Below are 25,000 nucleotides of genomic sequence, written 5' to 3'. Positions count from 1 at the left end.
ACACACACACACACTCACACACACACACACACACACACACACAAACCGTGAATCAACGACGCATAACCTGGTATCGAGCGGTATGCAATTAATTGTGATTTGAGTGGTTTAAAAATAGATCGGTGTGTAAAGACATACATGCAACAAAATCGCGATTCTAGGAATATAGCTTTTTTTTTTTGGACTGGGTTTTTGAAACCGTAAATGAGAAGGACTCGAAATCATCGGTAAACAAAAGCATTTCATTGCGTATTGTTGCGTGTAATACGTACAAACTACAGTATAGTCAGTCTTGGGGTACTGAGCATATGGGGTCAACTGGAAGAATAATGATGAAAATAAAAATGCTAATGCTAATAATGATGATAGCAATAATAACAACAATGATGATGATGATGAAATTATAATGATAATAACTAATAATAATGATAATGATGGTAATGATAATATATATATATATACATATACCCACGACTTTTTACCCTATACAAGAGAGTTAGCCTAAAACAAAGGCATAAAATCCACTCCCACCCATTCCATCCCCACATACTCAACTCCGATTTACCCTCCTCCCTCCCTTTTATCTTGGCTCCTCCTGGATGACAGGTCATCCCTGCATCTCGCCTACTGCCCTGGGTTAGAGGCAATGTAGCAAGACATAGCTTATCCACAGGAAGACCACTTCATTCAGTCGGCAAGCTTTCCTCTCCGTCCCCTCATGCAGAAATAGAGAAGACGGGGAGATATCCCTACGGGCTACATTAAATATAATTTCCACACCCTCCCTCACCCACTCCCTTCAGTTCATCACAGCATCATCCATATATAACCATTCTCCACTCGCCCCCAACATTTGTCTTCTCCTTTCCTTCCTCAACAGACAGTCTCCTCTTTCCCAGTGGCCCTTTTACCCCATCCATCCATCTCATCCTTGGTCGCCCCATCATGTTCACTCCTTCCACCTCCGCCTTCCACACCTTTTTTACTAATCTTTCTTCACTCATTCTTTCCATGTGTCCAATAATAATAATAATAATAATAATAATAATAATAATAATAATAATAATAATAATAATAATAATAATAATAATAATAATAATGATAATAATAATAATAATAATGATAATGATAATAATAATAATAATAATAATAATAATTAATAATGATAATTAATAGTAATAATAATAATAATAATAATAATAATAATAATAATAATAATAATAATAATAATAATAATAATAATAATAATAATAATAATGATTATTATTATTACTATTATTATTAATAATTATTAATAATAATGACAATAATAATAATAATAGTAATAGTAATAATGATAATAGTAAAAATAATAATAAAAATGATAATCAATAATAATAACAATAACAACAACAACGACGACGATGACAACAACAACAACAATATTATAATAATAGTAACAATAATACTGACAATGATAAGAAATCACTCCAAAATGTGGAGCAGTGTTGCACTATATCACCAACGAACAGGGCACTAGTCAGTGTGTCTTGCTGAGCAATTTCCGATGATTGTGTGTTTGAGTGAGAGAAATCATTTTCAAACTTAAACTCGCCTCTGAATATTTCAACTCTCAGATATTGATTCATTTTTTCTTCCTCTTTTTTTCCCCACACTGTTGTAAAAGGAATCCTTTCATTGTACAATAGGCAACAACAGTTTCGTGGTTTAGTTTGCTTTGGATTATTGTTTTCATTTTTCTAGCAAACAAATACCCCCCCCAAAAAAAAATATGGCGATTGTTAATGACTACCATGTGTAGGCATGTGATGGGAGCAACACTAGGAAACTAGGAAGCGTTTTGTTGGTACATCGCTGAACGATATCACCTCGAGGGGACACGCTTCAACCCCGATTCCTCTCTCTCTCTCTCTCTCTCTCTCTATCTATCTATCTATCTATCTATCTATCTATCTATCTCTCTCTCTCTCTCTCTCTCTCTCTCTCTCTCTCTCTCTCTCTCTCTCTCTCTCTCTCTCTCTCTCTCTCTCTCTCTCTCTCTCTCTCTCTCTCCGCCAATCCTTTTTCTCACAAGAACCCCTCACATCCGATGCATTTTGTGATTATGACTGACAATACTGGGACCCAACAGCGGAAAACTAAAGCTAAAAAAGGCACAGTTGTGAGCGTAAATTCGAGCGTAGCTGTGAGCACAGCTGTGAAAGGAGTTCTTCAAATACGAAACCTCAGATTCCATTAGCACTTCCTGTTGGTTATGCGTTGCTGTTGGCACGGCCAGGTGCTTTCCGTAGCAGTGAGACCTACTTTCCTACAAACACCGTAAAACCTGTGTCCTTATCAAACCATTTTTACTCTATATGTATCGTACATTTCCGGGTAAGCTTTGGTCTGGACGATATCAAATGTGTATTTAGGTAAGTATTTCTCACGAAGACAACATATATAGTATATGACTTTTATTCTAATGGAAAGCTAATGACAGTACAATATGGAATAGGCAGTATTATATATGGAGTGCTATATCATACGTCACATTCAGCTAATATAAAACCTTCGACGCGCAACTACGATTCATAAGACCGTCATATGTATATATACATATATATATATATATATATACATACATACCTACATATATATATATATATATATATATATATATATATGTATGTATATATATGTATGTATGTATGTATGTATATACATACCTCCGATGTCGGAATTTCATTTGGAGTGCACAACCTTGTACAACATTGTTCGGCAGGTTATTGTACCGTTTTTTATTTTTGTTTCGTTTTTTGTTTTTTCCTTTTTTTTTTTATCCAGACCCAGGAATGCGCCCTATGTAAGTTCTTGGTCTGATATTTGATTCATCCTCACCGTCTTTTTACATTCTCAATTCCTGAGTGTTCTTTCATGATGACATTATAGCAAGGTCAACGTTTGATAGGCGATCCATTTGGCCACAGTGCTTCAGCTTGCATTTGGTGACAAGGTAGGTTACTTGTCAGGTTCTCCGTATCATCACGTTCTCCGGATACCTCCCCAAGTGGCATCGTTCCGAACGAAATTAGGCGTGCATTCAAGGTCTTGGTGAGGATCCAGGTCTGACATGTATACGGCAAGACAGGAATTACCAAGGCCTTGAAAACACGGACCTACGTACTCCAATGCACCGCCGGATGCTCCTTTCGAGGCTGCCCATTGCTCCATCATAAGCTTACGAGGCCGACCCTACGGAACTGTGGAACCTTCGTCCAAGACTTACTCCAAGACGCCGTCAGTCATGCATGATGGAACACTGTAGTGATGGGTTTCGTCAAAGGCATTACCGAATGATTATCATTTGATTTGTAGTATCATTTCAGTCCTGTTTGGTTCATTTAGTTAATGAAAGGAGAGACAGTACTCTGAGATATGCTCTACAAGACGTTTATTCATAACCACATGCCCTTAGTATCATATAGGGACGACACACACAGGCACACACACACACACACACATACACACACACACACACACACACACACACACACACACACACACACACACACACACACACACACACACACACACACACACACACACACACACACACACACACACACACACACACACACACACACACACACACACACACACACACACACACACACACATCCATGTAAAGAAAGAAAGAACGAGAGTCAGTTATGTTGACAAGGAATATGGGACACAATATAAGAGGTGTGTACATGTAAGATCAAGGATGCTTCGGGGCTATCTGACAATAAATAACAATCGTGTGTATGCGCTTGTAAAAAATAAATGAATAAAGGAAAGGGAAATATTTTGTATTGATCTAGTGAAGGAAGAGGCAATGGTGAAAAGGAAAGATGAGTGGGTGAGGGTGAGCTACTGAATGTGAGAATATATAACAAGATGATCAAAGGACTAATGGTTGGAAGTGAATTTGTGCCTGCTTAAGAGCTGTGTGATCTCGCCATGGTTGTTCAACTTTGATACGAGTAGGGTGATACAGAAAGTAAACGCAGAAGTACCAGAGAGAGTTTTGTAATTGGTGAAGGACCTGGAATTTCGAACGATGCTTGTAGTGGGTTGAATTTGAAATGTAAGGCACTTTAGGAAGTGAAAAGTTTGAAGTATTTAGGGTCATATGTAGCTGTGAAGGAAAGATTGGATGAGGAAGTGAATAATAGCGTAGACAGAACAAATAAACGTCAGTGTGGAATGAGAATGTTATGATAAACAGATGTTTGGGGGAAATACGAAAATGGAATTGTATGAAGAAATAATCGTAAACATGGGATTATGCGGGGAAGAGAGGAGGAGTCTGAATGATTTGAGATGCAGCGTCTGAAAAAAAATTCAGACGACCTATTATATTTATACAATAGGTTTTAGATTAATTGATCGTCAGGTATATGCACGAAAAGATAGGAAGGAAGGCGTGACATAAAGAAGATGAGAGAGTGGTAGGGTGATTTGAGTACTTGGGGAAAAAAACACGAGAATATAAAGAGTTGCAGAGAGAGGGACAAAGGGAGAAATAGATGAAGTAAACTTAAAGAAAGATCAAGAATGAAGGAAATGTATGATGCACAAGGAAAATCTGATAACCTGAACGAAGAGTAAGAAAAAAAAAATCAAGATAATGGAGGGAGATTTTGAATGAAAGAAAGCATGTCGCCATCCGAAGGGACGTGCCTTTCATTTACTTGATAAATTATTTCCAGTGGATGAAAAGGGGGTCAGCATACCAAGAAATGCTGAAAGGAAATTAGTTCCTGCTCTTAGGGCCTGCAAAGGAAGACCCCAAGAAAGGATCAGAGCACTCGAATTTCTTTTAATTGTACAAAGCGTGTGTTTATGAATTCGTTCACCACACCATGATATAGAAAAAGATTTTGATAGACAATATCATTCACACACACACATATACACAAACACACACACACACACACATATATATATATTTACACACACATGCACACACACACACACATATACACAAACACACACACACACACACACACACACACACACATTCTATTGTGTATGTACAGTATATGTATATTTACATGTGTATGAATATATGTAAATGTATATGTATATGTATATGTATATGTATATGTATATGTATATGTATATGTATATGTATATGTATATGTATATGTATATGTATATGTATATGTATATGTATATGTATTCGTATATTTATATGTAAATGTACGAGTGTACCTCAAAAAGTAATACCTCCTATTTTTTTCTTTTCTTTTTTAACTCGTAACTCAAAAAGTTAAAGAGTTACAAATACGGGAGTGGCAGCATTAAACGAGTGGATTTTTTTTTCCCCAGAATTTATTTCTCCACGTAATCGTTTTCCTTTCCAATGAAATTTCGTCAGCGATGAACAAGGGTCTATGCATGGCCGTCCGGAGCGCGATTTGTCACTCACATCTCTGTTGCCACTCTGGAATCGATTAACCCGTCTCCTAACCGTGCTGACATCAACTGCCTCAGCTCCGTGAACGTTCACCAAGCGCTGGTGAATATCGATTGAGTCCACATCTGCATGGACGAATTCAATGACGCATCTTTCCTTCAGACGCATATCCATGACAGAGGTTAATTTTTTTAGACTCTCACACCATCAATATCTGCAACAGAAAGATGAAAAAATCATGTTATGAGCGCAAAGGTTCAGCTATTATAACAATGACATAAACAATTCCCTCGGATATATTGGTGTAGAATAAAGAAATAGGAGGCATTACTTTTGGAACTACCTTGTATATGTATATCTTTCACAATCTTTTCATATAATTTCACTACTGTGCTGGTCAGTGATGCCACCCTGTGGTTTAGTGGTGCCTTCTTACTTCCACTTTTGTGCATTGGTAGCACATTAGCCTTTTTTCAATCTGGTGGCACTATTCCTTCTTTTGATGAAGGAAAAGTGCTCTTGATAGGTATATTGACTGCACGTTATCATCTGTTAATGATTGCATGGTAAAATGCAGCCAATGTTTTAGAGACTTTTTTTTTTTTTTTTGAGGACACTTAAGTGCGGGAGCCACATAACACTTGTGTATGTCAAAGTAAAATATTTACCAATTGAGGAATAATTCTGATTTTACACTGCAACTGTACCTTCTCTATGTTGCTCCCTTGAAACTGTCTTTTACAAACTCTATGACTCTACCTCTTCTAATCCCTTGCAGTAGAAGGTGTGAGGGAGAATTTTGCCGTCATAGTTCCTGTGAATGTGTGTGTGTGTGTGTGTGTGTGTGTGTGTGTGTGTGTGTGTGTGTGTGTGTGTGTGTGTGTGTGTGTGTGTGTGTGTGTGTGTGTGTGTGTGTGTGTGTGTGTGTGTGTGTGTGTGTGTGTGTTTATGTGTGTATGTACGTACGTGCGTGCTTACTTTGTGTGTGTGCGTACGTGCGTGTTTGCTTTGTGTATGTGCGTGTGTGTGTGTCTGTGTGTTTTTATGTATGTGTGTGTTTGTGTGTATGTATAGAAGAACTAGACACATCAGGTGGGACATCGTAGGACTGAGCGAAGTTCAAAGAGCGGAAGAAAAGCTTATACAATTACAAGATGGTCAACACCTTTTCTACTATAGTTAAAGCCAAAGAAAGATCTGATGAAGTAGGATTTCTTATAAACCGAGAGGTTGCTGGTAACGTAGTCAAGTTCAGTAGTTTTTCAGATAGGGTAGCTTGGATTGTGATTGCATTATAAAAAAGGAGACCAGAAGGACCTTAGTTACTACCGACCGATTAGCTTGCTATCAAATGTAAATAAAGTATTCTCCAAGATCCTTACAAATAGACTGATTCAAGTTTTAGATGAAAACCAATCGAGAAAACAGGCAGGCTTTAGAAGAGGAATATTCAACTCTAGATCAATTTCAGGCGATGAACCAACTAATCGAGAAAACAACAGAATACAATAAACCTCTTTGTTTATCTTTTGTAGATTACGAAAAGAAGTTTGACGTAGTAGAACAGATAGTAATACTACACTCGCTACGCAAGCTGGGTACAAGAACAGATTGTAAGGGTTCTAGAAAAGATTTATGCGAAAGGTACCGCTGTAATTCGACTACATAAAGATACAGAAAAGATCAAGATCAAGAAAGAAGTACGGCAAGGTGATACAATTTCACCCAAATTATTTACAGCTTGCTTGGAAGAGATTTTCAGAAGGTTGAGTTGAGAAGAGAAAGGTTTGAAGATTAATGGCGAATATTTGAACCACCTAAAATATTCGAATGACATTATTCTTATTTCAGAAAGAGCAAAAGACTTGCAAGATGTGCTGAGTGATCTGAGCAAGGAAAGTCTCAATGTAGGTTTAAATATGAATAAGAGTAAAACCAAATTAATATTCAACACAAAAGTTCAAAGTAAAGAGATTATAATTGATAATGAGAGTCTTGAAGAAGTTGAGGAGTATAATTCTTTTAGTCCAAAGGGTGAAAATGACCAAAGATCATGATAACGAAATAAAAAGACGTATTACAATTTGTTGGAAAGTTTTTGGTATGATAAAATCCTGACAGGCTCTCTACCTCTATGTCTGAAACGTAAAGTTTACAATCAATGCCTTCTGCCAGCAATAATCTACGGGTGTGAGACTTGGAAACTGACGAAGTCGATAAAGATAAAGCTAAGGGCTGCACAGAGGAAAATGGATAGACCAATGATGGTAATGATAATGAGAGACGGAAGGAGAGCAATTTGGATGAGAGAGTAAACTAGAGTGAAAGATGTTGTGGAGACGGTAAAAAAGAAGAAGTGGAATTGGTCAGGTAAGTTAGTGCGAAAGACTGATGAGCAATAAAGCAAGTGTGTTACTGAGTGGACGCCGCGAGATGGAAAGCGTGGAAGAGGGAGACCAAACAGAAGGTGGAGAGACGCGATAGAGAAGTTTGCATGACTGACATGGTAGAGGTTGGAACGGTCGTATGAATCATGTAATGCTACGAAGTAGGCCTTTATTCAGCAGTGGATTCAGGATAGCTGGTTTTATTTGATTTGATGGTGTGTGGTATTATCTGATTATATATCTTCTCATAAAACAGATTTTGTAAACCTTTTCTTGTCGTATTTTTATTTTGAATATATGTGTCTCTTTTAAAGAAACTGAAACCCTGAAAAAAACATTGCACAGGTTAACTTTATAAAGGAACACTAACGTATAATCTCTGGTCCCGAGATTCTCTGGTACAGCAAACCTCTGGTACCTTCGACATCATTTACTGAAATGTTATTTGGAAGTAGAAAAGAACAGGTATTTGTCTGTTGCGAGCATAAGAACAAAAGAACATAAAAAAGAAGACTGCAAAAGACCATAAGGCCTACACTAGGCTGTTCAATGTCCAATACTATCTATCATCCCCACCCATAAACACTTAAAACAACCAATAGTTTCAGCACCCACGACATGGTTACTATTATTGTCAAATCAGTTTTTCCCTATCTTTTTCTTAAATATAAATTTGCATAACATAAATCCATTACTACGAGTTCTACCCCGTTGTGTTAATATAATGACCTTGTCTGCATCATCCTTGACCCATTTTAACAATCCTATTAGATTGCCTCACACACTACGTCTTTCCAGTGAGTGTAAATTAAGGTTCCTATTCCTGTCCTCGTAAGGTAAACATCACCCATGCATCATATTGGTCATTCTCCACTGTACTAAATCTAGTGAATCAATATCCCTTCTATAGGATGGAGACCAAAACAGTACTGCGTGACAAAACAAATTAATTTCTTTACATTTTAAACCCTGATTGCTATTTACAAGTCTTCCGTGCAAACATTGACATATTTGAACAGTGGCTAGTAACACATTTTCCTAACTTAACAAGTAATAACGTAATTTCAAAGTTGCTTTCGTCCTGAGCGCTGTTTGTATGGATGTCGGTAAATCAAAGGTTAGGGTCGGCAGTGTTTTCAATGAACGCCTCCGTGACCTCTGCCTTTATCACGGATGAGGTGATCCGTCCTCCAACAGCCCTTCTATGATTTATGTTTTCCATCGGATCTGAATCGATTTTCAGTCCGTATCCTTTTACAAACTAGTGCTCTTTCTTCAGTTGCTCAGTTATTCTTTACTCCAGAAGTTAAGGATATCCTCATTGCTTCTTTCATAATCTAGCCTAACCTAACCTAAGCTAACTCAACCAAATCCAACCCAACCTAACCTATCCTAACGTAGCCTAACCTAACCCTACCCAACCCAAACCAAACCAAACTAAACCAAACCAAACCAAGCCAAGCCGAATCAACCCAACCCAACTTAACGTAACCTATTTCAACCTAATCTAACCTAACTTGACCTAACCTAAATTAACCTAACCTAACCTAACCCAACCTAATCCAAACTAACTCACCCCAACCCAACCTCACCTAACCCAACCCAACCCAACCCAACTCTACCCAACCCAACCTAAATTAAACTAACCGAGTCTAACTTAGCCTAACTTAACCTGACCTAACCTAACCTAACCTAATCTTACCCAACCTATCCCATGTGTACTTGAATCAATTTGTAATCATCTACTCTCGTACCTTATGGGTGCTCGTTGAACACAGATATGTGAAAATCTCCTCTTACGGTTACAGATTACTACAATCACCTCTTTTCTAAGACAAATATTTTATTTACTCTTGCTCCTGAACGCTGTCGTAGTTCTCTGTTCTTGATTAAAGTACTTATTTTGTCATTCCTTTGTTTTGTGTTAGTAAATGCAATCTTTCAGTATTTTCAATTTAACAGCTGAGGAAAGATTTTTACTAAATAATCAAGTTTTGCCAGTTTAAAGCAATTGATATATATATATATATATATTTATATATATATATATATATATATATATATATATATATATATATATATATATATATATAACATAATATCCCTTCATTATTTACGATTTTTGTCTTGTTTTGAATGTCCATGAGCAAACTAGCGTACTTTTAACTTTGACCCAGCCACAAGTGCAATATCATCAGCAAACAACCACTGGCTCACCTCCTACTTCCCTCCACGCTCTCTAACCATCTCCAGTCCTGCCTCTGTGCGTGTGTTTGTATAGTTGTGGGCTTTGTGAGGATTCGAACCAACTTTCTGAACAATTGGTTCACCCCTTAGATCACTGTATTGTGGATTAATGTGTGTGTGTGTGTGTGTGTGTGTGTGTGTGTGTGTGTGTGTGTGTGTGTGTGTGTGTGTGTGTGTGTGTGTGTGTGTGTGTGCGTGTGCCTGTGCCTGTGTGTATTATACACAAGTATTCTAGAAGTTTAATAATGAAATCTTGATTCGATATGAATAATGTTCATACCACTCACAGGTTTCAAAGATAAACTTCAGCGCTGCTGCGAAAGGTGAGTTTTGTGTTTGTCTTGGGTTTTCCAACAAACTCGAAATTTCTTCTTCCGACAGCTTTTCCATGGTGTTTTATCTGTAGTTTTTTTCCGGATATGTTATTCTTTTCGTTGGCACCTTTTTGATGACGACCAAACTCAAAACTAACTTGATTAACCCTTTTCCATACCAGTTGACTTGTTTCATTTTATTTTGACTGTGGCATTCCTTCTCTTCTTGGTAGAGGAGATATGAGATATGATTCCATACAAATATCTCAAAGTCACCAATATATATAAATACATATATATATATATATATATATATGCAATAAAAACACTAGGAGCGTGTGTTCACAAATGCGTAAGTAACCACTAGGAAAAGTAAACTAACGAAGCAGAGCGCTTTCGTATAATTACATCTTCAGTGCAGATACAAAGAAGGAATTATAAGATGAAGAAACAAGGTACAGAATATATGACATAGTGAAGAGGGCATTCGGAGAGGTAATGGAAGAAGTACACGTGACGGACGTTTGGGCCGTCCTGGTAGCCAACAAGTATGGGACGTTTGGGCCGTCTCTTCACTATGTCATATATTCTGTACCTTGTTTCTTCATCTTATAATTCCTTCTTTGTATCTGCACTGAAGATGTAATTATACGAAAGCGCTCTGCTTCGTTAGTTTCCTTTTCCTAGTGGTTACTTACGCATATACAGTATATATATATATATATATATACATACATATATATATATATATATATATATATATATATAGTATACAAACACATATTATATGCTAGTAATATATCTGAAAAGTATGTTAAAGAAATTAAAGAGAAATATACTATCAAAGTACATTTTTTTTTTTTTTTTGTATTCTTATTCACAATAAATATGTTGTTGGTTAAGTACCCGTAAACTCCACAGCTATGTGGGTGGCTTCTTAGTGTGTTTCGCCATGCGTTAATGTTTAAAGAAAACGGCACTAACCTACGGACGCCCCCAAATCCATCTCCATCCCACCCCCGTCCTTTTCTCGGTACCTGGACACCATATTGGTGGCTTATGGTATGTTTTGCTTGGTGTGATTGTTATCCTAGCGCACCATACTCGGCACCATGTTTGGGTAAACGCGTCGGTAAATTCAGTTAAAATTATGACCCTCAAGTCAAAATTGCCTCATTAGAAAATAAAGAAGTAATGCGCTAGAGAATCGTTTGATGATCATCATCAAGTCATGGACGACCATTGTTAAGAAATAAACTCGCCGAGCCAAACGGCAGGGACATGTCCGGCCTTGCAACCAGCCAGTATATTTTATTCCACTGCACAAAATACTCAAACCTTTGACAGGCATTGTGCCTAATAGGATTTTGGTGACCAGGTACTGACCCACTTTCAACGGTGACGATTCTAATATTAAAAACAAAACTCCTCGGACCCTCCTATAGACCTCTCCAGGAAGATACTTTAGACTGATGGCTGTGTGGTATATGCATATAAATGTTTCTATGTTATTACCTAACAGGCGAAGAAGGTAGCAACCACAAGTTTTCATATCACCTTATATGAAAAAGTACAGAAAAGATAGTTTCCAGAAAGATCTTGTGTTTGGGTCAAATGTTGTGTACCAGCCCCGCGGATATGCATCCTTGTAACAAGGTCATGCCTTGAAGATTCGTTCTCTGTAGAATTCGCGCACTATAAGTCAATTTCGTTATTGATATTGTCACCCCGCTAAAACTTGCATTATGGAAATATAACATTATTAATACTGTTACGTCTCTCATATCTATGTGTAAATCTCAGTGAAGGTGAAGCTGTTGATAGATTTTGAAAGTAGTCCTTAAGGAGGTGAGACTCTTTCCAAATTAATTTTCTGGACCATCACAAGCAGGAACACATCATTGCTTCTTCTTTATCAAAATAAAATCTGCAGAGCGAATGCATCAACACAGCTAAAAGATCAGTAATAGAAAAAGACTTTACCCATTATCCATTGTAATGTCCAAGCTGAATGAAATCATCAGTGGTCAGTCCAGATTAATCTAGAGTGTACGTCTTTGTGATGAAGAGGCCCAAGATAGCAGGCCGAACTCCCTTGAAACAAAAGCTAATCACCAGATCAAAGATTCACCCCCACGCGTCCAACTTTTCCTTGTTCAAACATTTTCAATCAACAGACATGTGACAAGGGATAAGACGAAACTTTTGTTGACAAGGAGCAGCTCTCTGTTTCTTTGAGCTGCACAGAGGGTGTCACAACGGGGATGGCAATCTTTCGACCTCCTTTTTTTTTCCCAGGCGTAATGAGCCCTGTCCCAACCTGGCCATCTTGATCTTTTATCAAGTGAGGGAACAGGTAACTAAAAGGAGATACCAGTGCATTAACACCCTTTGGCAATGTCCTGTGTCTTTATTCTATTTTGTGCTGTATTTTTTATTTAGATCTAAAAAGGAAATAAGCAAGAATTAGTTTACTAATAGGATGGTCGACGAATGTAATGAACTTAGTAACCATGTAGTAAGCGCTGAAACTATCAGTTGTTTTAAGAAACGATTAGACAACTTTATGGATGGGGATGACAGGTGGTGATGGATACGGAGCTACCTAGTGTAGGCCTTATGGTCTCTTGCAGTCTCTTTCATTCTTATGTTCTTATGTTCTTATTTTTTAATGGGCAAGGACCAGTTGGTCTTATTCAGCTGGTATCAGGCTCAAAAGAAAAAATCAAGGAGTTGAGACCCCCTTTCGTAACGGGTTCATCTTTGAGCTAAAGGAACTTGCTTCGCGCTGTCCTGAAAATAAATATAAAATGTAAGACACGTCATTATGTTGAAGGATTTAGCTACTTTTCATCCTTGAGCTAAAAGAACTTGCTTTGCGCTGTCCTGAAAATAAATATAACATGTAATACACGTCATTATGTTTAAGGATTTAGTTACTTTTGATACTTGACTATGTGGAAAAGTTGAGAACATCTACGCTATTAGATCAAATAATAGCAAGTAGATGGATCGAGCGATTTGAGTCTAAGATATTTACAGTACCGGAAGTCACAAACAGTATCTATAGCCTAAATATTAGATATAAAAATGAAGATAGATATTGTAATATCATTTGGTTCAATCACAGACATCTACAGATGCCACAATTATAGAGGCCAGAGTAACCAGATTTCTTCTTTCAGTCTCTCAAAAATGTCTATTAGTGTAAAGCAAGTTGTGGTTCAAGAAAACATTTTTAATTATAAGACCAATTTCAATAAATTCAACAGACTTGAGTAAATACACATATACACATATATATACATAGCCACACACATACACAGATACATGCACGCACGCACACACACACACACACACACACACACACACACACACACACACACACACACACACACACACACACACGCACAGATATATATATATATATATATATATATATATATATATACGTACATACATACTCACATACATATACATATACACATACACATACACATACACACACACACACACACACACACACACACACACACACACACATACATACATACATACATATACGGACTAACAGTAGTTGAAGTAGTATATAGAATACACTTAAAAATTACTAGGTAATTTTAAGCTCATATTCACAGAAATGAATATCAATATTAGCTAAAAGAAAGACAATCAACGTGCCCATAGAATAGCTAAAAAATGATGGGAAGAGTGGAAAAAGAATAGAAAAAATTACCAAATGAATACTTTGGAACCGGTTGAGATGGCGGGAATGTGTGGAAGATTCAGCTACACTGTCTTTTATGCTTTTACAAACTTCCTACGAAATGGGGGTTATTCCCTATAAAGTGGATATGGCCCGCCACCATCCACATTCTCATGAAGAAAAATAGAGATTATCTTCTAAACTATCAGTCACCGTCACATAGTCATAGAAGGAAAGTCTTCGGAGAGAGTATCTAAAGAAAAAGGATTTTTTTTTTTTTTTTTTTTAGAACAGAGACAAAGTAATATTATATGAATATCTAAGATGTGGGAATGGCTGTAGAGACATCAGCGGGGAGGCGAGACTTAATGATGATACACATGTATATGTCGTGGGTTACAATAAACAAACATGCTAACAAGAGAATTTTCATTTCGTAGTCATGTCAGACGGAAAAGAGTGTAACGATTCAAAACACGTAATGCCTATAGACATTTCTCTTAAAATTGCAGGAAATAAATCTTCTGGGGCTTCCTTGGCCATCCACTTGTTTTTAACTCCTTTACCACAGCTTCGGTTGTCTTCCAAGAATAGATCATTCTGTTCACTTTATTAACATGAGGGATATGCTGAAAGGGAAGCAGGGATAGAAAAAATAATCGAGGACAAATAGTTTAAATTTTGTTGTATAAGACGTCACATCTTTATACAAACCATGTTTGCACCGTCTATCATTATCCCTGAGGCAGTAAAATTCCCATGACCTAATAAAGAATTTTTTCTGCCCTTTTCAGCTGTCGTGGCGGATATGTGAGAATATCTGATGGTGACATAGAAGAATTTGGATTGGATAAAGGAAACACGGGCGACACTGGAGGAGGAGGAGGTGGAGGAGGAGGAGGAGGAGGGGGAGGGGGAGACGGAGGAGGCAGCCGGAAGAGAGGAGGTAGTTTGAGAGGAATCAACAACATTAGAGTATGCGGCCAGGACCAACGGTTACACCCCCCGGCCGTGATCTACAGTGACTCAGGGATGGCAACTATTGTCTACAGGTATGTTATGATTATTCAAAAGAGAATCTAAGCATCATTTCAGCTTTCATATTTTTTATTTTTTATTTTATTATTATTATGAATTTTTTCGCATCCGACCTAGATATGGACCAAAAGGTCTCCTGTCGGCATGCTCCGCCTTTGTAATCCTTTGCATTTTTTTTTTTTTTCCAGAGGTAAATTAGTATGTAGTTGTTAACATTCCATTTCAAATTATACGAAAAGAAGAATTATTAACACGTTAATTTCAATCACAGTAGGTCTGATAAAAGGTAAATATATAAATTCGCACATTGAATGAAATACCTGAAAAAACATATATGAATAAAACAGTTCACAAACCCCAGAAAAATTGTTTTAGGACAAAATGTAACATCACATGCAAACCTCTGCACATGAAGACAGCCTTTGGTCAGACAAACAATAGGTACACAACCTTAATTATTTAAGAAAACGTTCACTTTTGAAAATATATGTGGAAACGGAAATACACGCGTGTGGCCATTCCCCCTATAAAACGTTGTCATTTATATATGCGCATATATGTGAACAAATGTATGTGCATACACAAAAATACATTCTTACGCACATACACGCACACACACATACGCACACACACACACACACAAACACACACACACACACACACACACACACACACACACACACACACACACACACACACACACACACACACACACACACACACACACACACACACACACACACACACACGACTCGGTGGCGCGGTTGGTAGAGTCCCAGACTATCAGTATGGCGGTACCGGCGGTACCTGGTTCGAATCCTGCCCAGGGCTGAAATTATTTCAGTATCGCTGCGCTTTGAGTCGTTACTCCAACTCTCGTGGGCGGGGAGTTGGGGTTGTGTGTGCGTGTAAGGTCACAGCATTACCCATAGATCGGTCATACGAGCTCTGAGCTCTCTTTCGGGAGGGAAATGGCTGTCGATCACGAGTCCAACACGTGATCCAAAGACCAAGGTGAATACACACACACACACACACACACACACACACACACACACACACACACACACACACACTCACACACACACACACACACACACACATATAAACACGTGCGCGCACATTTTAGTTTGTTCCAGCTGCTTGGGGTGGACAAACATATAAGACCATGTTAAGACTTTAACCAACAAACTTTAAGATGATGGGCTATAGGCCCTCAACACGGGACTAAACTTCGATTCAATCCTGTTGCAGTGGGTTTATTTTGGATGTAAATCCATTTTCCATAAGTCTCAAGACCATATGTTTAGCTTTCCTTAGTAGCTATCAATTGTTGTTGTTGTTGTTGTTGTTGTTGTTGTTGTTGTTGTTGTTACAAAAACAAATCCCATCAAGACCCAAACTCAATCTTTCGTAAAAAGATGATTATGGAAATGAAATTAGAATAAGTATTCAGTTTGCTTGTTACTCTTTTTATTCCAATACATTTTAGAGAGAAATGCGATTTCTAATATAGAAGTATTTGTATATCCCGTTTAATTTTTTGATAATTAAAGTTTATCATCTTAGCCAATGAAATCTGTGAAGTGTGTTTGATCATCCAGGTCAGTTGATTTATTTATCTATTCATTAAAAAAAAATTCTATTCTATTTTAATTTTTTTATTCTATTTTATTTTATTTTATTTTATTTATTTATTTCTTTTTTTTTGTCCGTCTGTCCACAAAATGTTTAAAAGAAATTGTCGATTTTTATACCTAATCTTTAGTATGATGGCTCATTTGAAAAATAAAAAAATAATTGATTTGAAGATCAATTCGATTTATAAACTTTGTTTGAAAATCACACACACACACACACAGACACACATATGTATATGTATCACCCACCTTTCCCACCTGTCATATATATATATGTATATATATATATATATTCGTAAATAGCTGGAGTCCAGGAACCATTATTATGGGAGAAAGCATACGCTGGACTCGACGTTCGTCAATTTATTCCGACGTTTCGAACCCTGTCCGGGGTTCGTCTTCAGGGTAATACAGTGGTAGCAATGGAAATGTACATAAATAAGGGGAATTTGGTACACTGGGACAGGTCTCCACAGTAACCGTTACAATCCGACGCAGTTAAACCAAATCAAAAACACAAATGAGAAACAAATATAAATAAAACTATAAAATAACAGGTGCAATACTTCCTTGAAAACATTCACCGAGTTTACCATAGAAAAATATGTGTATATATATAAAGAAAATATAATGAAAGTTGTATGGATTCACCCCGCTACCGATGGGTCGCACCACTGTGCACTCCCGTGGAACAAATGTCCCGCGTAGCATGTATATCACGAATAAAAGAAATTGGAACAAGAACACAAAATCCATCAATATCATAAACATACAAAAAGGAAGAGTACACATTGAAATAAATAAGAAAAGCAGTATGAAAAAATGCCCCCCAAGATTGGGCATAAAGGCTGTACGACGTGGCATGCCACAACGGTACGCGGAACAAAAGTCATGTAACGCATGCCACCACCGTTAGTAAATTTCATAAATAAATAAAATTACATACATAAAAATGAAAATAAAATGGAATGATACAAAACACATCAAGAAACACACTACCGTCATGTCGAAACAAAAACAAATAAAACACACAACATAAACATATTAAGAAGTAAGCTTCTTCTCCAGCCTATCCTTCGCCCCCTTATAAATTGGGTTTAAAGTGATGCACCTATTGACACTATTATCATCACTTGACCAAGCTTCCAAGAATAACCTGGTGCTTTTTCCACTACCTCCGTATTTCACTTCCGCGTTATTTATGTACATTTCCATTGCTACCACTGTATTACCCTGAAGACGAACCCCGGACAGGGTTCGAAACGTCGGAATAAATTGACGAACGTCGAGTCCAGCGTATGCTTTCTCCCATAATATATATATATATATATATATATATATATATATATATATATACATATATATATATACATATATATATATATGTATATATATATATATATATATGTGTGTGTGTGTGTGTGTGTGTGTGTGTGTGTGTGTGTGTGTGTGTGTGTGTGTGTGTGTGTGTGTGTGTGTGTGTGTGTGTGTATATATATATGTATATATATATATATATATATATATATATATATACATATATATATATGTTGAGACATTGTGACAAGTGGGAAAGGTAGGTAATGAAGACACGAGTTATAGTTCAAGTTTATTTCTGACTAGTTTTGCCCAATAAGGCTTCTTCAGAGAAATAATGTAATAAAGAGAAACAAGGTAAACATATATGGTAACAGGGTACACTGAGAGGAACTTCGGAGAGCTCAATCAGGTGAGTCGCGTCTGCTTCGGTGGTGTTTTGTCCTTCTGGTCATTGCCGGGTTTCTTGTATCTAATTTGGTGGTGAATTGTCCTACTGGCTGTTGCTATAGCTGCGGTGGTTTTTGTCCATTTAATGTCACCCGTTCTTTGGTTTGTGTTCTTATTTGTAGCGATGTATAGTGTTTCTAGTACTTTTCTTTTCTGTCTGGATAAGTTTTCATCTAGTATTCTTGCTACTTCCATTGAATAGCTCTGCCTCCGGAAGTGAAACCCATATCTCTACGACTGGTTATCGCAAGGCAAACTGTCGTCGAGAAATGTCTCTGACAAGTTCTAGAATATTCCTTTTGTACGTCCTGTGTGGCATGATGGTAGCATATTGCTTCTGGCTCGGACGGTGGGCGGGAGTCAGGGTTTACACTTTATTCACGAGAAGCTAAGATGAAAGGGATACAAATTTGTGACGAATGGGATTGGGATGTGTCGAGGTGGGTTCGTGCTTTGACTGGTTACCTCCCTCTTAAGGTGGAAGAAGAGGCTTTTGGTATATAGATACACAGAGACATCCTTTGTGCAGCGTTTGCCAACCGGGGATGCTAAAATCAATTATAGGGGGTGCTGGGAAGTGATGCACACAAAAATCACATTGATATATGTATCATTGATCACCCTGTTGTGCATAATTTGACTATTTCCACGCTATTTTATTTTTCTAGGGTATTCTTATTTCTTCTACAAACAATATTGTCAATTTGTTTCAGTTCTAAGAAATCAAAAAGCAAATCATCAAGCATTACACTTTACTTCCTTTTATCCATTTAATAACAAAATAGGGGTGCTGGACTGCTTAGACAAGACAACACGGGGTGCTATGGTCGGAAAAGTTTAGAAAACGCTGCTCTAATGGAATCAATGACGGGTTCTTGGTTGTGGAGGACCTGTGAGGTAAAAAATGGAAAGAATCCTTTCAATATTTCTTATTCTTAAAACACTCCACTCCCTTCACCTCCTGCTCAAGGTGCAACTGGAAGCATAGTCGAAGCATGCTGCTCTTGCGTTTGCTCAGTTGTGGGTTCGAATCCCGCATGCATCTCCGATACCCAGAAATGATTAATACTTGCTGCAACGGCTTCGGCCGCAGTTATGCGACTTCTGGCGTTTGCTCCTTACCTTCCTCATCTCAACCGTGAAATCATGTCCAACTTTTTATAAATATTTTCACGCCTGATTCCGACGGCTGCACATCAATTCAATCTTTCTTTATACTTTATTCTTCGAAATCAGAAACGCTCATTATTGAATAGACAAAACTGTTGACCCCCTTCACCCTATCGACCGTTATAGCCTCCAGACTTTACGCACCTGTTTTGTCGATTGCGCCATCAAGAGAGATTGCGCAATCGGTTAAGTCACTAACACATGTCACGTGCTAGCTCAGGTTCGAGTTCTTGCTGTACCATGTTTCATTTTCTTTATGTTGGCCTCCTCAAGCCTTTCGATGTTGATGGCTTAGAATTAAAGTGTATTGTGGTTGATAAAAATGTATATCTGTTCACTGGGACCCATTCAGTGTTTTATATATATATATATATATATATATATATATATATATATATATATATATATATATATATATATATTCTGTATAAGGAACATCACTGTAACAAAGAGTATATGCTCTCCTGTTGTTGCTCTGTTCCCAGATTAAGTTGAAGTTTTTTTTGTTAGCTCACAGCTGTGAAGCATTTATTCAATCGTACTTCGCAAAACGCAGTTTGAAAACTATCTTAACGGGTACCACTGAATGCTACCTGCCTTGACACTCCAAGCACAATGGGTAGAGGTCGCATCTAAAAGATTTCCTTTTCTCAAATTCGAAATCTATTCATGGGGGACGCTCGTTTGTTATTAAACTCTAAAATACAAATTATGTCGTCTCAAAGAACACCCTGCTCTCTTGAAGCTATGCCCTATTCAAGATTACGTCGTTCTCTTCGCAAGTTTGTGATAGGAACCATTTAAGAAATGATAAGAAGAGAAGACTGACGACGCTCGCCATTATGGAAGTCATCAAAACGGTCAATTACATCAACGGCAGGAAGATGAGATGCAATGTCATCTTCCCCTCAGATTAGACTCATTAAGGATTCTTTAAGTCATCTTCTGACACTTTTCAGTAAATATTCTTACAAAGATATTTAAAAAAAACACTGACGATGAAACAGGAGAAGTTGGACAGAAACAAGAAGTTGATGGAACGAGTTCTTAAATCTGGTGCACGACATTTAGTACTCATATACATCCTTAGTTTAAACAAACTTTCCGAATATTTGAGTTTTGTTTTACTTGTTGCTGGTGAAAATAACATAGAAGTATTCCCTCTATTTTCCCTTGTGTGATTTTTGCTGTATGGGATGTCACTAAGCAAAATTTCAAGATTTTATTACACGTAGTGCAAAGGAAAGGACAGTTGCGATTCTTAGGACATATAATGAGGAGGAAAGGGTTGGAAGAGGTGATGATGACGGGAATGGTGGAGGGAAGGAGAGCAAGAGGAAAGCAGAGGGAGAAGTATATGGACGGGCTCATGAGGGCGACGGGAAAACAACTCAAACCAGCACAGACGTTACAAGTAACTAGGGACCGTGAACGGTGGCGCTCCATGGTTGCCGAAGTCCAAGAGGATATGGCACGACGGTAAGGTAAGGCAGTGCAAAGGAAATAATAACAACTATCAGGAAAAGAGAGTTACACTTTGTAGGACACGTCATGAGAAAACAATTAGAACATACGTGCCTAACAGGGAAAATAGAAGGAAAGAGGGCAAGAGGAAGACCACGCAGAAAATATGTAGACGGATTAAGAATATAAGAATGAAGGAGACTGCAAGAGACCATAAGGCCTACGTCTGTAGGAGAAGAAATAACAAAGGCCATTTTGTTAAGAAGAGCCATGTGCAGACAGGAATGGAGCTCAATGGTGGCCAACCTCCAAGTCGATACGGCACCCCGGTAAGGTAAGATAAGTAAGTGCTAAGGAGACACGAATGTGGAGAGCGTCTGTGTCAGACAAATCGTATCTGCCGAGCGAGAGAAGAAGTCGTCGTTTTGCCTCAGCGACTGACCCAGTTGTCCAGAACTCTCTCTATAGCAAGCATGAAAAATGTGTTCCCATAATAGTCACTCCAATTAGATTGTCAAAAAGAAGCGAGGTCCGTCTAAAACTGCACTTGCCGGGAATTTCGTAGCATTTTCATCCCCCCCCCCCTCGGAAGCAAAAAAAAAAAACAAAAAAAAAATCACTCGTCTCGCTTCACAGCAGTTTCTAGCTGTCTCTATTTGCGCCTCTAGTGGATTGCAGTTTTAATCAAATTTGCCCTATCACTGAACCCTTTACTGTATCGAATCGTTCTCATTCTTTTATTTGCTTTCGCGGCTTCGTAATACCCCTGCAGTTGGTAAAAAAAATATATGTCTGTACCAAAGGGTAGAAGAAATGGAAGAGTATCTTACTCTGAGAGGCAGGCAGCCGCGTCCGAAGCCGTCATTTTTGTCCTATGTGCTTGAGCTGTTATGGTAGATACCAATCACTGCTGGGAATCGGAGAGAAGTGCGGGATTCGAACCTACATCTAGGCAAATGCGATATTAGCATGCTTCCGATAATGCCACCAGCGTACAAGAGAGGGCAGGGATTAAGTAATTGACTGATGGTGCTTTCTACCTCAAAACTATCCTTAGAGAGTTAAAAAAACAAGACTAGAAACCTCGTTATGGTGTCTTTAAAAGTCATTAAAGGTGTAGCACCTATCTTTTAACACTAACCTAAAACTCAAATGTTACTTATAGATGCTCCCCAGTATGCTATGTTTACAAGAAGAAACGTGTACTTGGACACGTTTTACCCACGTTTGCCTTACCAAATACAACGTATGCCATTGCAGCTATCAAGGAAATCATATTCAGCGCCCGACCTTTTCAATAATCCCAGACTTTTAATTTGTCCATAGAAAGGAAGACCTGTGTGTTATTTGTTGCGAGATTGCTATTTGCAAGACCCAGAGTGTAAAGCGATATTTCTGTTGAAACGAAGTATGAAAGAAAAAAATAAGGGCAATGCAGAGAAGGCGGAAGCAATTAAGAGAGCAGTGTCGTGCGTGAACTGAAAAAAAAAGGAAAAAGACATTGTTTTGAAGACCTTGAATGCAGGTGAAAATTATGAAACTGAAGGAAGCTGCAGTTTCTCTTTGTATTACCAAGCATAAGAAAAATACTGACGGGGTTCTATAACACCAATAGCCCTATTATCTCTACATAATTTGCTTTAAGAGAGAAACCTTCTTTCCAAACATAACACTCTCAACACTCCAGAAATTCAAATATGTCGTATACACCTCCCACACTCTACTAACTCATGTTAATCACCTTAATCTATAATTCCATTGTTATTCTCAATATCGTTGCAATGTCGTCCACACAGATAGAAGGGTTGGTAAATTGCTGGTTACGAAATATAGGACAATTATTGTGTGCACAATCATCTTAAATCTAATGGATATTGTTATAGCATAAAGATAGAAAATTATAATACTATTAGCCTGTTTCATGTTAAGTTACATAGCGACAGAGAACAGAGTATATCTTCCGTATAATAAAATAGTATGCAAATTCATTATACAACTGATGGGGCTACTTATATAAAGGATGCACTAATAAAGCATCCAAAATTAAAATAAATGGCAAATTAAGGTCACTGGGTTACAAAGAAAATGTAAGTTGTCTATGCTTTTTCAACTGAATTAAGACAACTTTACACCGCTGAATGAAAAAATGATATTCATTTTTCTCAATTAGGTCAAGTTTTTATGCTAATTTGATTTTAAAAAAGTCCTATCTTCTAACTAAATTTATCACATTTTTTGACATTATTATTTGATTCCCGTTAATATTTCTCATCCAAAATAGGTTTTAAGGTAAAAAAAATATAAATTTCTGAGAGAATGTATTTATTAAATGTTACAAACTTCAATTTCTGTAAATTGAATAATAGACATTGGTAAAGGTAAGTACATGTAAATTGAACGTTACGTGCAAAATTCAGGGCATAAACTTCCGTTTCTTCGAACCCCTCGAATGTTCAGCAGTAGGGATGTCTCTCTTCAGAATCCAACGGTAATCAGTCAGTATTACTGCATCCCAGCGTCCCTGATACCTGGTCTCCATCACTTTTATGTCCCGATGTAATCTCTCCCCTGCACAACACTCATTGATCCCAGATCCTCAGGAAATCGATCCATATGTGAGAATAAGTAATGCATTTTGATCCTCATGTTGCATCCAATGTTCCTGAAAGCAGTCAGCATGTTGGTGACAAGTTCTGCATAGTTCCTGGCCTTGTTGTTGCCAAGAAAGCTCTTCACGACCAGAACAAAAACCTTCCATGCTTCCAGTTCCACTTGGTTCATTGACTTCTCAAACTCAGGATCTCTGATGAGCTGATGGATTTGTGGACCATCAAAGATGCCAGCTCACAACTTCTCTATGGTTAATCCTGGCAAAGCATGGCACAAATAAGTGAAGCAGTCACCATCCTTGTCTAGAGAATTGATGAATTGTTTAATCAAGCCGAGCTTGATGTGCAGCGGTGGGAAGAGTATGTTGTCTCTGTCTACCAGAGGATTGTTGATGGCGTTTTCTCTGCAAGGCACTAATTCCTCCCGCATAGGACAATCCTTCTCTGTGTAATGCTGAGCAGTATCCTTAGTATCCCGCATGCACAGAAAGCATGGTTACTTGGTGAAGCAGGACTATTGTCCCAACAAAAATTCACCATCTTCAGGTCAACACAAATAACCCACTCATGCTGATCATAAAAAAAATTCTCCAGCACATATTTCACCGCTTCATAATTTTCCTTCAGTGTAGTCGAGTGAGCATGGGGTACAGAGGTAAATTGGTTACCATTGTGAAGTAGAGCACATCTCAGCGATCACTTGCTGCTGTCAGTGAACAGTCTCCAATCTTTGGGTTCATAATGTGGCACTCCAAGCTTATGCAGAATCTTCAGAATTCATTTATTGCAAGAAATATGAAAGATTTTCTCATCATGTCACGTTAAAATGCCCGTACATGTGAAAACAAAAACGTCAAAAAATATGAAGCTTACTTCAGAAAGTTGACCTGATTGAGCAAAGTCAAAGTGATTTTTGGATTCAGCATATCAAAATTATCCTAAATCAGATCAAAAAGATAAACAATAAATTTGGTGTTGACCAATGTAATCATCTTAACATATACATAAATAGAGCAATTCTATTAAGCTAGAAATTATCATATGAATATCAAGTAGAGAAAATGATATTGCAGCAGATTCCAACTTGGTAAACATTTTACAACGGAGTGACTCTTCCTGCAATGTTCCACACATAAAGGATAATTGACGACACTAACGAGAGGTAAAATCTGCAAGAATCAAAAGGATGAATTATGCAAAGCAAACAGTGTT

The 25,000-nt window shown here is 37.6% G+C and overlaps 1 protein-coding gene across 1 annotated transcript in view; it reads left to right on the top strand.

Annotated features, from left to right (window-relative positions):
- The window catches only part of LOC143026136 (uncharacterized), a 467,263-nt gene that overhangs the window by 223,144 nt on the left and 219,119 nt on the right, over positions 1-25,000 (top strand). The window contains exon 5 of the mRNA XM_076186139.1: positions 14,895-15,152. Within this exon, the coding sequence (XP_076042254.1) occupies positions 14,895-15,152 (258 nt within the window). The remainder of the gene's footprint in view (positions 1-14,894; positions 15,153-25,000) is intronic.

This window comes from Oratosquilla oratoria, chromosome 6 (assembly GCF_046742065.1).
Source record: "Oratosquilla oratoria isolate Oo_2021 chromosome 6, ASM4674206v1, whole genome shotgun sequence".
Classification (NCBI taxonomy): domain Eukaryota; kingdom Metazoa; phylum Arthropoda; class Malacostraca; order Stomatopoda; family Squillidae; genus Oratosquilla; species Oratosquilla oratoria.
Note: the sequence above shows the minus strand (reverse complement) of the source record. Positions and strands in the feature narration are given on the sequence as shown.